The sequence below is a fragment of the Brassica napus genome (genome assembly GCF_020379485.1).
Source record: "Brassica napus cultivar Da-Ae chromosome C9 unlocalized genomic scaffold, Da-Ae chrC09_Random_68, whole genome shotgun sequence".
In the NCBI taxonomy this organism is placed as follows: domain Eukaryota; kingdom Viridiplantae; phylum Streptophyta; class Magnoliopsida; order Brassicales; family Brassicaceae; genus Brassica; species Brassica napus.
The window spans coordinates 1-13714 of record NW_026014427.1 but is presented as its reverse complement, the minus strand read 5'-3'; the positions used below and the strand labels follow the sequence as shown (position 1 = coordinate 13714).

General features: G+C 31.2%; 2 protein-coding genes across 2 annotated transcripts; both read right to left on the bottom strand.

Annotated features, from left to right (window-relative positions):
• Positions 1 to 616: 616 nt before the first annotated feature.
• Positions 617 to 4196, bottom strand: LOC106403248 (disease resistance-like protein CSA1). Its single transcript, XM_048771088.1, has 4 exons — positions 3162 to 4196; positions 2765 to 3085; positions 1350 to 2264; positions 617 to 1225 (listed from the first exon to the last, which is right to left on the bottom strand). Exons 1-4 carry the CDS (start codon positions 4194 to 4196, stop codon positions 617 to 619), a joined length of 2880 nt encoding a protein of 959 aa, XP_048627045.1.
• A 3019-nt stretch (positions 4197 to 7215) lies between these two features.
• LOC125595193 (disease resistance protein RBA1-like) lies at positions 7216 to 9692 on the bottom strand. Its single transcript, XM_048771087.1, has one exon. The coding sequence runs from the start codon at positions 8651 to 8653 to the stop codon at positions 8156 to 8158; it is 498 nt and encodes a 165-aa protein (XP_048627044.1). The 5' UTR covers positions 8654 to 9692; the 3' UTR covers positions 7216 to 8155.
• Positions 9693 to 13714: the final 4022 nt, after the last annotated feature.

Genomic DNA, 13714 nt, shown 5'->3' with positions numbered 1-13714 from the left:
TTGACAATGATAACAAAATAATTTTTGTGAAAGATACACGAGCTTCTTTATAGTAAATATAGAAATGTTACACAATATATATGGGATTAAATTTATAAATCAAAGTGATATATTCGAACTACAAAACTTCAAAAAGAAGTATACATACAAGTTAATAGTGATATTCTTTTATTTTGAAAGGTTTAGGTTTATATCCAAATTACACTAAATATGAGAGTTGATACCAAATACAAAATAATAAACATGTTCTTGATATTATGAAAGCACATATTTACTCTTTGTTTAAGTTTTAGTTTTATCCATTTTAAATATTTATGTTCAAAACTTTTATACTAAATTAAATATATTATTCTTTTGTTTAAATTATTAATTCATATCAGTCGAAATATGATACTAAAATAACAACTAGAAACAAAATATACGAAGATTCCGCGCTATTATCTAGTAATCTGGACTATGGGAAACTTATTAATAATACATTGAAAGTATAAGGAGACATGGAAAAAATAAAAATATTAAATAAAAAACATCAAACGATAATTAATAAACAAACATAACATGAATACAAAAATTAAATTAAAAATATCATCTGGAGTGCCTTATTTGGTAATCCACTCTAGAAACTATTGTTCTTACTTGTAGAGTCGGCTGTTGTTGGACTTGCAGTAGGACCTTCTTCTGCAGATTGGAAAGTGGTTACCTCACCTTGACTACTCTCACCATTCAACATCGTCCTTGCCGCCGGCAAAGAAACAACATTACTAACTTCATCATCAGGTTCGTACACCAAACTGAACCCACACTTCACAACTTCACACTGTGGAATCTCTTCACCAGCCCCATCAGTCACTTTGAACCTAAGGACAGCTCTAGTAGGAACACATCCTTTCTTGAACTCTACTTCTTGACGTTTCTTGATGTTTGACCAACTTATATAGCTGATGAAGACATGGTCTGACTCGATATTACGCGGCTCATTTTCAACAGGAATGCTAAACCGGCTACATGGTGCATCTAAGTCTTCAAACTCACAGGTACATTTAGCCAGGATGCGGCTGCTCTGATCTCTGCAGTCACGAAACGAGACAATGGCACATAGATATATTCCTAGAAACTTGTTGTCGCACCAATGTGGAGGCAGCTTTGGTTCTAACACTGAACCATAGGCTTGGTGACTGAACCATGCAGGTACTTCGTATCCAGGATAGCAAGTCGAGATAAAATTCTGCTAGGAGAAAAAAGTAAATTAAAAATAAATAAATAAATAAATATATATTATATCAGAAAACCAGAAGATTTTAAGACTTGAAGAAAAAGAATAAAAAAACAAGAAAAAAAGAATAGACTACCCCATTGTGGTGATCATCTGATGAGACTAGCTGGCATTTTCTCCTAACGTGGGATGCAATTTCATTCTTTGCAGCCTCATTGAGTTTACAACATTTAGTGAAGCTGAAAGTGAAAGTGTTGTGAATCTGTTCTGTTGGCACAATAAAGGCTAGAGGACTCGAGACTGTTTGCAAGGAGATGCAACCATGTGCATCTAACCACTGGAGATTTGGTGGAAGCGTCGAAAGAGACCTGAGTTTCTCACAAGAGTTCAAGTCCAACCATTTGAGATGATACATTCGACTGATGTCAGATCCTAAGCTGCTGATCACACTATTTCCGCTAAAAGATATACGCCTCAGAAACAACAGGCTGTTAATACCGGGAAGTATCTTTGGCACCTCTAAGATTGAAGTCCCATCAAGTAGTAAAACCCGGAAATTTTCCATGCTGTCTTCAACATTTGGAAAAGTCTCGAGATTTGAACAGCCAGAGAGAATCAGTTCTTCAAGAGCTTTAAGCTTTCCTATACACTCTGGAAGACTCCTCAGCCTTTTACACTCCTTTAGATTCAATAAGACAAGTCTTTGAAGCTTCACAATGTCTGAAGGGAGATCCTCTATTGCAGTTCCATCCAAGTAGAGAGATTCTAGATTTTCGGAAATTAGCTGAAATCTATAAAGCTTTGCACAGCTGCTGAGGATAAGAGTTTTCAATGAACTCAGATTCATCTGCGGAAGATGCGAGAGACTTGTGCATCCTCTCAAGTTCAAGAAAACAAGACTTTCCATTGTTTGCATCTCTTCAGATAAACGTTCTAGGCTTGTGCAACCTTCAAGATTTAGTCTCAAAAGATTTGGGGCCTTTGAGAACCCTGCCAACGTCTGCAACTTTCTCGAGTTGTTAAGATCCACCCACTTCAGTTTCGGTGTATCCTATTAAAACCATATGGAATTACACCACCAGTCAGTAATGTATGCAACTCTAACAATACAAAAGGAACTAAGACCATATGACATGTATTACTCTATTTTCTTTTATAAAACAGAAAAATTATAAAATATATGAGTTTTGACAATATGTTGGTATTTATCTTGTACCGAGTAGTACAATATTATCCACTTCGGACCTAAAACACTAGCCCGCATAGATTTATTTTTAGCTTTTCTGCCAAAAAATCTTGTATTAATTAGACTTGAACATTTCTTTATATATTAGACATTATTTGTCTAAATTTTCGATGTGGACTTTGATTGACATCTATTACAATAAAGCAGAGAAATACTATTTTCCTCTAAATATACGTGAATGATATTTTTTTCGAAATATAAAAGAAAATAGCAATCTGTATTTTAGAGTAAGGTGAGTTAGAGAAGAATGTTTTCTACGATAGTATTTAGAGTCAAATATAAAAGTGACATGGAGATGTCCTAACCTTATAAGCTTTCCAAACTTGTTTAATCTTGCTGTAAGGCAGCCTTAGATCAACAAGATTCTTGGGGTTGAAGTCAGATGGAAGTTCCTCCAACGGGAATTTCAGCCAGTCCAGGTACCGGATCTCTTCCAGAGGTAATGAAAGTCCATCAGGGAAATTTAACTTGCAGTCGCCTTCACATTCTCGAGGACAAGTAGAAGTGTAGAATTTAAGGTACCATAGATTGCACATTTTGGCAAAGACCCAACTGTATAAAGGCATGTCCGTTACTTGAGACATGTCTAGAAAAATGCCTCTCACAGATGTCACAATTTCGGTATCCTAAATATAAAAGAAAAACATAAACTCACTTATCATATTGATACCATAAAAATATAAACTCATTGATTAGCCTCACCATCTTGTCATGCAATGCAGCGACAATGTCTTGACATTTCCACAGCCTACTTTTTTCTTCTGTGGATGATAACGAACAAAGTTCCATGCCGAATGTATGAAGTAAATCATGCATCTCTACGCGTCCGCCAGATATACTAATTAGAAACTTGTAGGCAAGATCCGTTATCTCACTGGCACCTTCAGAGGACTCATCATCATGATCCCCATGATCCAGTAAGCTTCTCGCATAAAACTCGTCCTCTGATCTGAAGAAACACGCAATGTCAAGGAACGCATCCTTCTCCTCTTCACTAAGCTCATCATAGCTTATCTTCAACAGATCTTGAATGCTCTTGTTGGAACATGTTGTCAATGTATTAAGCCGTGCTTTCCAGAGCGTCTCCCCTTTCCCACAAAGTTCCTTACCCAATTCTCTGAGAGCTTTTGGGTTGCCTCTAACGTAATCCACAAACACTCTAGACATTTTCATATAATCTCCCATCTCGGGATTGAAACCCCCTAAAGCAAAGAAGCTGAAGTACATCAACCCATCTCGAGGGTTCAATCTTGGAACCACGTAAGGATTTGGATCTAAGTCGGCGATCAATGCCCTGTCACGGGTTGTAATAACAATCCTGCTTCCTTTCTTGATCCAGCTTAGGTCCCCAAGAAGAGTCTTTATATGTTTTTCGCTACTCACATCGTCTAAAACAACAAAGACTTTGTTCACGACCAGTTCACTCTTCAGACAGTCATACGTCGTCTTATCAGTTATGTTTGTCTTTGTCTTCGGAAGTAAGTCTTTAAGGAACGTCATCCTCAAATGGCCAGCATCCGTCTCCTTACGGATCTTCAGAAAATTCACGCAGCGAATGAACTTGTTTTGATACCTCTTGAACAGCTCCGTTGCGAGAGTGGTTTTGCCAATACCAGGCATCCCAACAATTCCCACAATTCTAGTTTCGTCGCTGTAACCGAAACCAAACTTTTCCTCGACTTGCTTGATCCGATGTTCGATTCCAAAGAGACTAGCCACTTTCTCTTCTCCTTCCATACTACATGGAATGGTGCTGAGCCTTTTCATGACCTCGACCACGACTTCCTTGACGAAATCGGCCTCACTTCCATAACAAGAGAAACCAACTCAAATAAGATAACAATAATCAAATACTATTAAAACATAAGTATAATTTGAACATAACCTTGATGCATTGTGTGATATTATCAAATTTGGACTCATAAAATAACTAAAAAATACTTATACAGATTTTTAAAATTACTAAAGATTTATTAATATCAAATAATTAAATAATTATTATGCATTAATAATAATTTAGTTTCAGTTTATATACACAATATAAACTTTATAATATTATATATAAATTACAGCATCATTAAATATTAAATTAAATAATAAATCTAGGTAAATAACTTAATCTATTTATAACAGTAAATTAAAAATATATACACACACAATAACAAAAATTCCTAGAGCTTACAATATACTTTAATCTAAAAACTATTATAAAACTAAATATTAAATCAATGCAAATTAATTATACTCTATAATTTTTTTTTTTGAAATTAGATATTAAAATTTATATAAATATATTTACAGGTAAAATTAAAATATTTTAAATTAACTAAATTTACATTAGTTTGTAGTATAGTGGAATGGGTTATGATTGATATTCATGTTTATCACCACTAAAGATATATTTTCAAAAGTATCTCTTCAATAAAAGGCAAACGATTTTTATACCTTTGTTCTATATATATAATAAATAATTATTTAAATAAAAAAAAACTATGTTTTCGAATTATTTTTTTGAATTTTTTTTCATAAATTTCTTTTTAAAGGTCGATAATTCTTTTTGAAACTTTTTATATTTTTTAAGTATTTATTTATATATTTATTAGAATCCTAAATTTCACATTCCAAAAACTTTACACACCCCAACTCCAAACTCAAAGTCTAGATTAGTTAACCCTAGGGTTATAAAAAAAATTTCCCTATTTAAAAGTATAGTTAAAAATGGTTAGTGTAAACATGAAAAAATATTATTATGAATGTATTATTTTTGCTAATTTCCCTTGATACTTTTACTATTATAGATTTTTGGGAAATTACCACAAATACTACATTTATAGTACCACTTTTCATGTTTACACTAACCATTTTTACCCTCACTTTTAATGAAGGGTAAAAGACATTTATATCCATACCGTTAACTAATCTAGACTTAGGATTCAAAATTGAAGGGTGGGATAGGTTTTTTGAAATGTGAAATTTAGGATTCTAATAAATATATAAATAAAATTCTTTAAAAAAATATTATTTAAAAAAAAATAGTTCAAAAAAAAATTAATGAAAAAAATAGTTTCAAAAAAAATAGTTTAAAAAAATTCGAATTTGAAAAGTATAATTCAGAAACATAAAAAAAATATTTTTTATTATTTTTTAAATTTATTTTTAATTTATTTAAATAATTATTTATTATATATATATATAAAACAAGGATATAAGACTCTTTTTCCACTTAATGAAGAATATATTTTTGAAAATGTTCTTTTAGGGTGGTAAAAATGAATAATAGTATCATGAAAGTGGTAAACATGGAATTCTCCCTAGATTTTTAGGAGTTATTTCATCAATCATACAATATACTAATTAAATACGAGCCAGTTTTAACAAATATATTAACTCATTTATATTAAAAATTATAGATTAAAAATTTGACCAGTTCGAAACATGTTAGAAGATGTATTATTCGATTTTAATTTTAATATGTTAAAAATAAATTAAATCAAATGTAAGACACAACAAATAAATGGATTATTCTATATCAAATTCTAATTATCATATAGTTATATTATATGTAATTTTATTTTGACTATAAAATATTAATTAAAAATAAAATTTTATATGAACACATGTTATTCCGTAAAACAAAAAATATTATATAGCAACACAATACATATTAAACATACAATGATTCTCTTATTAAAAGTAATTTTTTAAATTACGATATTGCGTCATAACTATAAAAAATTTATAAAAATTAATTGGATAAGTATAATTTTTTTGTTGCAATTTATATTAAAAATAACTCTTCACAAACCTAAAATATTAATTTATTAACATCTTAAAATTAATGCTTCACAAATTTATGACTAAAATATATTCTTTTACACATATGATAAAAAGGAAATTGCCACAAACACCACATTTATAATACCACTTTTTATGTTTACACTAACCATTTTTACTCTTAGTTTTAATGATGTATAAAAGACATTTATACTCCTAGGGTTAACTAACCTAGACTTAGGGTTTAGAGTTAAAGGGTGGAGTAGAATTTTTGGAATGTGAAATTTAGGATTTTAATAAATATATGAATATACTTAAAAAAAATATGAAAAATTTTAAAAATAGTTTCGAACATAATTTTTTTTTTTCAAAAAGAAATTTTGAAAAACAAAATGCGCAAAAATTTCAAAAAAAAAAATTATAAAAACATTCGAATTTGAAAAAGTATAATTCGAAAACATAAAAAAAAATATTTATTTCATTTTCTATTTATTTATTTAAATAATTGTTATATATATATATATATATATATATATATATATATATATAGAACAAGAGTATAGGAGTTTTTTGTCACTTAATGAAAAATAATTTTTTGAAAATGTCTCTTTAATGGTGGTAAAGATGAATAATGGTATCATAAAAGTGGTAACCATGAAATTCCTCCATGATAAAACTAAAAATGACATTTATCCATAAATTATTTTACTTTAAAATATTTAAAATACAGAATATTAATCATAATATTTAAAATACAGAGTATTGTTAATAATAATAATAATAATATTTTATATAAAACCTAAAATACATAATTATGGATGCAGTTATAATTTATATTATATTAATTTTGTAACAAAAAAAAAATAATCATGTGCTTTTAAAACTCATGTCAAAATCTAGTTATATTCATAGTTGTAGATAATATTCTACAGTGATTTCACAAAAAAATATAGCAAATTCTCATTTCACCTAAATCATCTAAAGATGTACTAAAAACATACCACATCAACTTCTAAATTGAATACACACCCTCTTATTGTTTTAAATCAGATACTAGTTATTAATTTATAATTTAAATGGAACCATATATTTATATAAGAGTTTTCGTATATTTATTATCAATAGAATTATGTCTTAAATTTTAAAATTTTTACTACATCTTTTTGGTCTTATACCAAAACCAAAAGCATCACAAAACCAAATTAACCAAACCAAAATAGAAGTGGAAATTTTATTGGCTGGCAGCTCTTATGTCCAAAATTCTGTTAACCGGTCAGTACTATTTGATTTCCATCCAATAACTTTTTTAAAATAATTTAGTAAAGGTTTAAAATCAAATATGAAGATTACCATTTTTCTTCTTAAATCCTATGTCTAGTTTTAAAATATTTAAAATATATGAATTTATAAATCAATTAAAATAATTTCAATTTTTGGGAATTTTAAATAAATTAAAAATCAAATCTGGTTTACCCAATATTTAATTTTAATCTAATTTAATAAGTATTTGGTTTCATAACTTTATAGCTGTTTTAGGTTAAATTTGAAATGGACATTGTTATTTTAGTCAAAATTTACAAAAATGAAAAAATTGGTCGAATGTCAAATTTCTAAAAAAGATTTACATTCTATATGGTTCATTACAAGTCCTTCCATGCTTATCTTCATTGCCACATCAAAAGTTGATAACATGAAAGCATACCAAGTTACCAACCACCCTAATCATAATATGCAAGAGGCCTAGAGACACTCTGCATTCGACTATACATGCTTAAGATGTCTAGCTACCAACAAAATTTTGTTGAAATGAATTGAATACCTAAAATGACATAGACTATAGTTTTTCCCCTATAAATAATTGTTTTTTTCTTTTCTATAACTAATTGTTTCCCATAAAAGAATGTCATATCCAAGGATTTCCATCAGAGAAAATAGCACATTTTCAAACAAAGGGATCCAAAGCAATACCTCTGTTCCTTCAAAGTCAAGCCCATCTTTGACTTAATACACTCCAATGCCACCTTCCATTTCTCCATAATGTGAGTCTGCACATTGCTATGAATCTCACGTGCATCATAGAAAAGTTCTTCTAACTCAATTGGGTTGACCTTAAAGAATATGGGAAAGGCCACAAGTTTCTTTTCTTCGACACATTCTTTGATCTTCACCAGCTCGTTCAAACACCATTTTGATTCCATGTACCTTCTCGAGAACACGACCAACGCAATCTTTGATTCTTCGATCCTACGGAAAAGAACGGTTAGATCTTCTCCCCTCATTTCATTTTTGTCTATGAACACATTGATCCCAGCGTTTTTCAATGCAGTCTCCAGATAACTGACGAAACCGTCACGAAGCTCCTCTCCTCGGAAATTAAGAAACACTTGATGGTGCGGAACCAATGGTTCTTGGACGGCCATTTTTAAGGTTTTTGTTTGGATGTTTGGAGACAAGGAGACAATGTGCAAGTGAATGAAAAATGTCGCAGTTTCTTGTTAAGTATTATAGGACAACGGTAACAAGTCAAGTCAACAACATGTAAACTAAGTTCATTCCACGATCAAATTTTCTTGAATCATTCTTAAGGCAGCACATGTTGTCATTTACTTTGGAAAGAAGACTCTGAGTTTCGAGGATTTAATTATATTAATTTACAAATAGGAAAATTCTTTTTTTAGACCATTATTGTATTCAACTATTTTTATTAATTAGTCGCAATATTGGACACCAATATAATGTGCAAGAGCATTGTGGAACGGACTAAAAGACCACAGTCTTATCAAGCCTAACCCACGTCTCCTGTGAAGGTTAATCTTTGAGCTCTAGGAATTTAATTTGCTTTTTAAAAGGTTTTTAGAAACAGACTGCTGTTTCAGAAAGCACACATATAGTTTATTCTGAGAATATACAAAACAAGAGAGAATTTGCTATAATAAAAATATTGAAATACATTGCAAAAACGCAACCACCTAAAAGTAACAATCTTAATGGTAGAAATTGAATTTTATACCATTGATGAAAAGATCGGATTTGGTAATTTCTGATCAGTTCGGATGCAATATAATTTTTAAAAAATCTAAAACATACTTTCCCATTATAAATTGAAAATGTACGTAAAATCTGGTATTCTTTAAACGTAAAATGGAAACAACCTAATAGAATGCCAATTGACATCTTTTATATAATAAAGCACGAGTTATATGACTAATAAAATTTTGATACATGGCTTAACATTTAAAGAAAAACTACAAATGTAGAAAAAAACTTCAATGCAAAAAAAAAACAGTTATTAACGTAACTGATACATATAAAATAAAAAAAATTGATAAACAAAGTTCCTAATATATCTTCCACTATTTCATGATCACACAATTTTAGAAACTGGTATATGCAAAGGAAGTTTGACTCACGATGCTATATATTCATCTCTACCTGCATTCAATGTAATTTTCTAACCAGACAAATCAATGGCTTTTATTCTCCAAGAAAAAAATATTTTAAATGGCTAAGAAAAAACACAAGTTTCTATGGTGGCGATTAATGCAGAGTTAACCGATGAAGATCGAACTCAAGGTTAGTGAGACTAAATAGTAATACACTCAAATTCTTCAATACTAAAATCATAATTTGCATCATGTTAATCTTTACCTCCTCTAACCTTTTTATAATATTTACCTTTTTTATGTAATACATTTGATCAATAACATTTGATCAATATTATTCTAAAATAGATTAAATTATTTTGGATTTGCTAGAAATTTTTATTGGTCGTGATGGTGACAAATCAAGGAAAGAATGTAACAAACTCACCTTAAAACAGATTTACAAGCCTCTAATAAACTTGAAAGGCACTACAAGTTAGAAAATGGAGCTTAAATAACGATGGCTCATGTTTACTTTCTATATCAAAACCAAATCTCAGATTAGTTTTCTTTATTTTTAAATATTTTTGTAGTCTTACAGAGATATTATTTATGTTTACTTTCATATCAAAATAGACTTTTTTTTCTTATATAATGTTACCAATTTTTGTAGATTTTCTCACAAACAAAAATTTGAAAATAAAAAATATCATTAGAAAAGAAAAATGAAAAAATACGATTATAAGAAAAAATATACAAGAAATACCAACCTTAGTTATTTACAAAAGCAATCTTAATATTTTAGTAGTATTTGACCAAAAATATATTTTAGTTGTATTTTTGCAAGATATATTTCCCCTGAACTTTCATATCTGATACTTTTTCATTGTTTTGGAAACGAAAAAATAAATATTTTATGTTCATCTTACTTCTATATTGAACATGTCCGTGCGAAACACGGAGATATACTAGTATGAAATATTTCAATAATATGTATTTGAAAGATAAAGATGCTTCACATCTTATTTTAATTTAAATATAATGATTTGAGTGTGGAAAAAAAACATGCCCTATTAAATTCAAAGTTGAGGGTTATAAGAGCGTCCGCAACGGGGGTTCATCCCGAATCCTTAACGCTAAAGCATATGTTAGTTTTAATATAATAATAATATTTAGGCTAATAAACGTAAGGATTGGTCCGTAATTAGGAGGTTTAAGGACTTAATCCTTGTGGTACGTGGCCGAATTTGAGTGGATCGTTCGTTAAAGCTGGAGATTTATTAGTTCTTTAGAATCAGTCTTCTTCTTCCCCTCAGCGATCGTCGGAGAGATATTTTCCCGTCGAAGAAAATGAAGATTGACGATAACGAAGGCGTCTCAGCTTCTAGAAAGCACCTGGTCTTCGCTTACTACGTCACTGGACACGGCTTCGGTCACGCCAGCCGCGTCGTCGGGGTTTTCCTTCTCACCCTCTCTCTCTGCATCATTCTTATCTGTGACTACTGCGTTAGTTCGATCGTGGCTAATTTGTGGCAATTCAGGTTGTCCGTCACTTGATCGCGGCCGGGCACGACGTTCATGTCGTCACCGGCGCGCCTGATTTCCGAGATTCAGTCTCCTAGGCTTAAGATTCGAAAGGTTTCTATCGATCATTTACTTGCTTACTCTTTCAATTGTTTACTGGAAACATAAGGATATATTGATTAATTGGCGATTGTTAGGTTCTTTTGGACTGTGGAGCTGTGCAAGCTGGTGCTCTGACTGTAGATCGTCTTGCCTCCTTAGAAAAGGTTTTAACTAATGTGATCACTTGTAAATGATTATTGGTTTTATCTTGATTGCAATTTCCAGTTTATGAGCTTTACACTTTTTGTGATGCTGCCACTTCCACAGTATGTGGAAACAACTGTGGTTCCTCGAGCTGAAATCTTGAAAACAGAAGTGGAGTGGCTTCATTCTATCAAAACTGATTTCGTGGTAATTAATTTTTTCTTTTCATACAATCTCTCGGCCCATCGTTAACTTATCTTGGACTTTTGCTTTGTAAAATTCACCTGGAGAATTTTCACGTTTGTTAAACACAGGTGTTTGATGTTGTCCCCGTAGCGTGCCGTGCAGCGGCTGATGCTGGCATACATTCTGTCTGTGTCACCAATTTCAGGTGACGTTTTTTAATATCCTATTTTCAGTTTTGGTGTATCTTGTTTGGCCTCCTGAGGTCTTCAGCGTGTTGTAGTCCACGTTCACAACCTAGCTTTTGTTATCAGTGTTCAACTCCCCTGTTTTAGAAGAAAATGTTTATAGTGAAAATATAGTTACAAATTGATTTTCTGCCATGATCGAATTGAATAGCGCAAATTGGTTTCATACTCAGCTTGATCCTTGAAGTTAGACTTTCCATTGATTCATGATTGACCAAAAATTTGATGCTGAATGGTTGAGCTAGGATTCAATGTAGGTGACACCATTGCACACATCATTTTTAATTACAATCCTTAACTATTCAAAAAGTAAAAAAAAAAAAAATTAATATTCTAATCCTAAGGATTTGACCTCCCAGCCTCACAGTTGCGCATGCTCTAATGGAGTTACTCCCACTTTAATTTTTACTACATACTCAAGGATTTCTGATTATAGTTTTTAATTTCGATGTATTAGACCATTGTTTTTAGGTTGATATATTAGATCGTTTTAGGTGGCATAATATACTTGGACCAATCTTTGATACTAGTGTGTCCTATGCAAAAACACAACTTCTTGATAAATATGTTCACTTATGTTCGGATACCCGTTCAGATATGCAATCTATTCTAATTCAATACTCGTTCATATTTTGGTTTAGTTTCGGTTTTGATCCCAGTAAAATTCTCAGGCCTAAACCAGTCCCATACGCTTTAATGAGATACTAGTTTTTTTGGGTCTACAAGTTGGTTTTCTCTACTACCAGCTTGAAGAACACAGAGAACAAGTGTGTGCCGAGTGTTCTTCTTCCTTCTTCCTCTCCTATCCTGTGTTTTTCAACCTGTAACAAAGAGAGAAAATCTGTAACGTCATCATCACCATACTGTGAAATAGTGGCCAAAAGCCCCACGTAGATGTATGCACGATTGCGAGGAACTCGTTATAGTCAAGTTGTGTTATATAGTGTTTACTTCAAATTCATGCTGTCACAAAACAAGATCGATCAGTATTTGATTGCATAAACAAAATACAATTTTGTATTTTGTATGTACTTTTGCCACTAGTCTGTTTTTTTTTTTGGTAAAAGCCACTACTCTGTATCTTAGCAAAACATGATCAATTCTAAATGGATCGTGGCAACAAAGCTACTTTGCCATTATTAACTTCTTGAGCTTTTTTTGTTTGTTTTTATCTTCCTCTTGCTCATAATATATTCTCAACTATTACTCCTATTTATTGTTTGCTATTCTTTACCCTTCATTAATATACACAAGTAACACAACTTGCGTAATCTCAGTTTTTTTTTTTAAAATGGATGCATTCAGAACAGCTGACTCAATCCTCCACCTCATTGACTCGGTCATTCGAAAACGGATGTGCGAGCTACAGACTGGAAAAACCCTCGCCTCTCCTCTTCCCTTCTGCAACGATGGTAAGCCACTCCTGCAACTCCTGGTGTGCTAAGTATCGTCGTCTGTCTCTTTGCCTCCTACTTCGGTTTCATCGAGTTTCTTTGATGTGTTGCCTTAATATTATTGGCTATCGCTCATCGATATTTGTGTTACTCCACTGGGTTTCTGTAACCCCTTAACAACTAGCCTGTATATGGGCTTGTAAACATTTGTATTTCTTTTCTTTTTATTTAAGCCTTCAATAAAAACAACACTTGCGTAATCCCAAAAGTAAACGTCTTTATATTCTGCCCTACTTATGTTTTAAACTTGTATATTCTTCTCTATTTCCTTTAATAATTTTATTATATGGCGTTTGTAGTTACGTATGAAGCTGCAAATAAACTTCTTGGAAAAAGCATTATTCATCTTAGTTCTCTGGTGCAATATTAAACTACAAGTTGACTGCTAAGACTTGTTACAAAAGATAGAGTCTTACGCGTTTCTAAAAAGCAACCATTTGCAAATAAAAGTCTCTATTTATTAT

Excerpts from the sequence above, each read along its gene's own strand:
- LOC106403248 (XM_048771088.1), bottom strand. The coding sequence starts at position 4,196 with ATGGAAGGAGAAGAGAAAGTGGCTAGTCTCTTTGGAATCGAACATCGG. Across the intron at positions 3,086-3,161 it reads CTGCATTGCATGACAAGATG|GATACCGAAATTGTGACATC; the intron begins GTGAGGCTAATC and ends TTTTATATTTAG. Across the intron at positions 1,226-1,349 it reads CAGATGATCACCACAATGGG|AATTTTATCTCGACTTGCTA; the intron begins GTAGTCTATTCT and ends TTCTCCTAGCAG.
- LOC125595193 (XM_048771087.1), bottom strand. The coding sequence starts at position 8,653 with ATGGCCGTCCAAGAACCATTGGTTCCGCACCATCAAGTGTTTCTTAAT.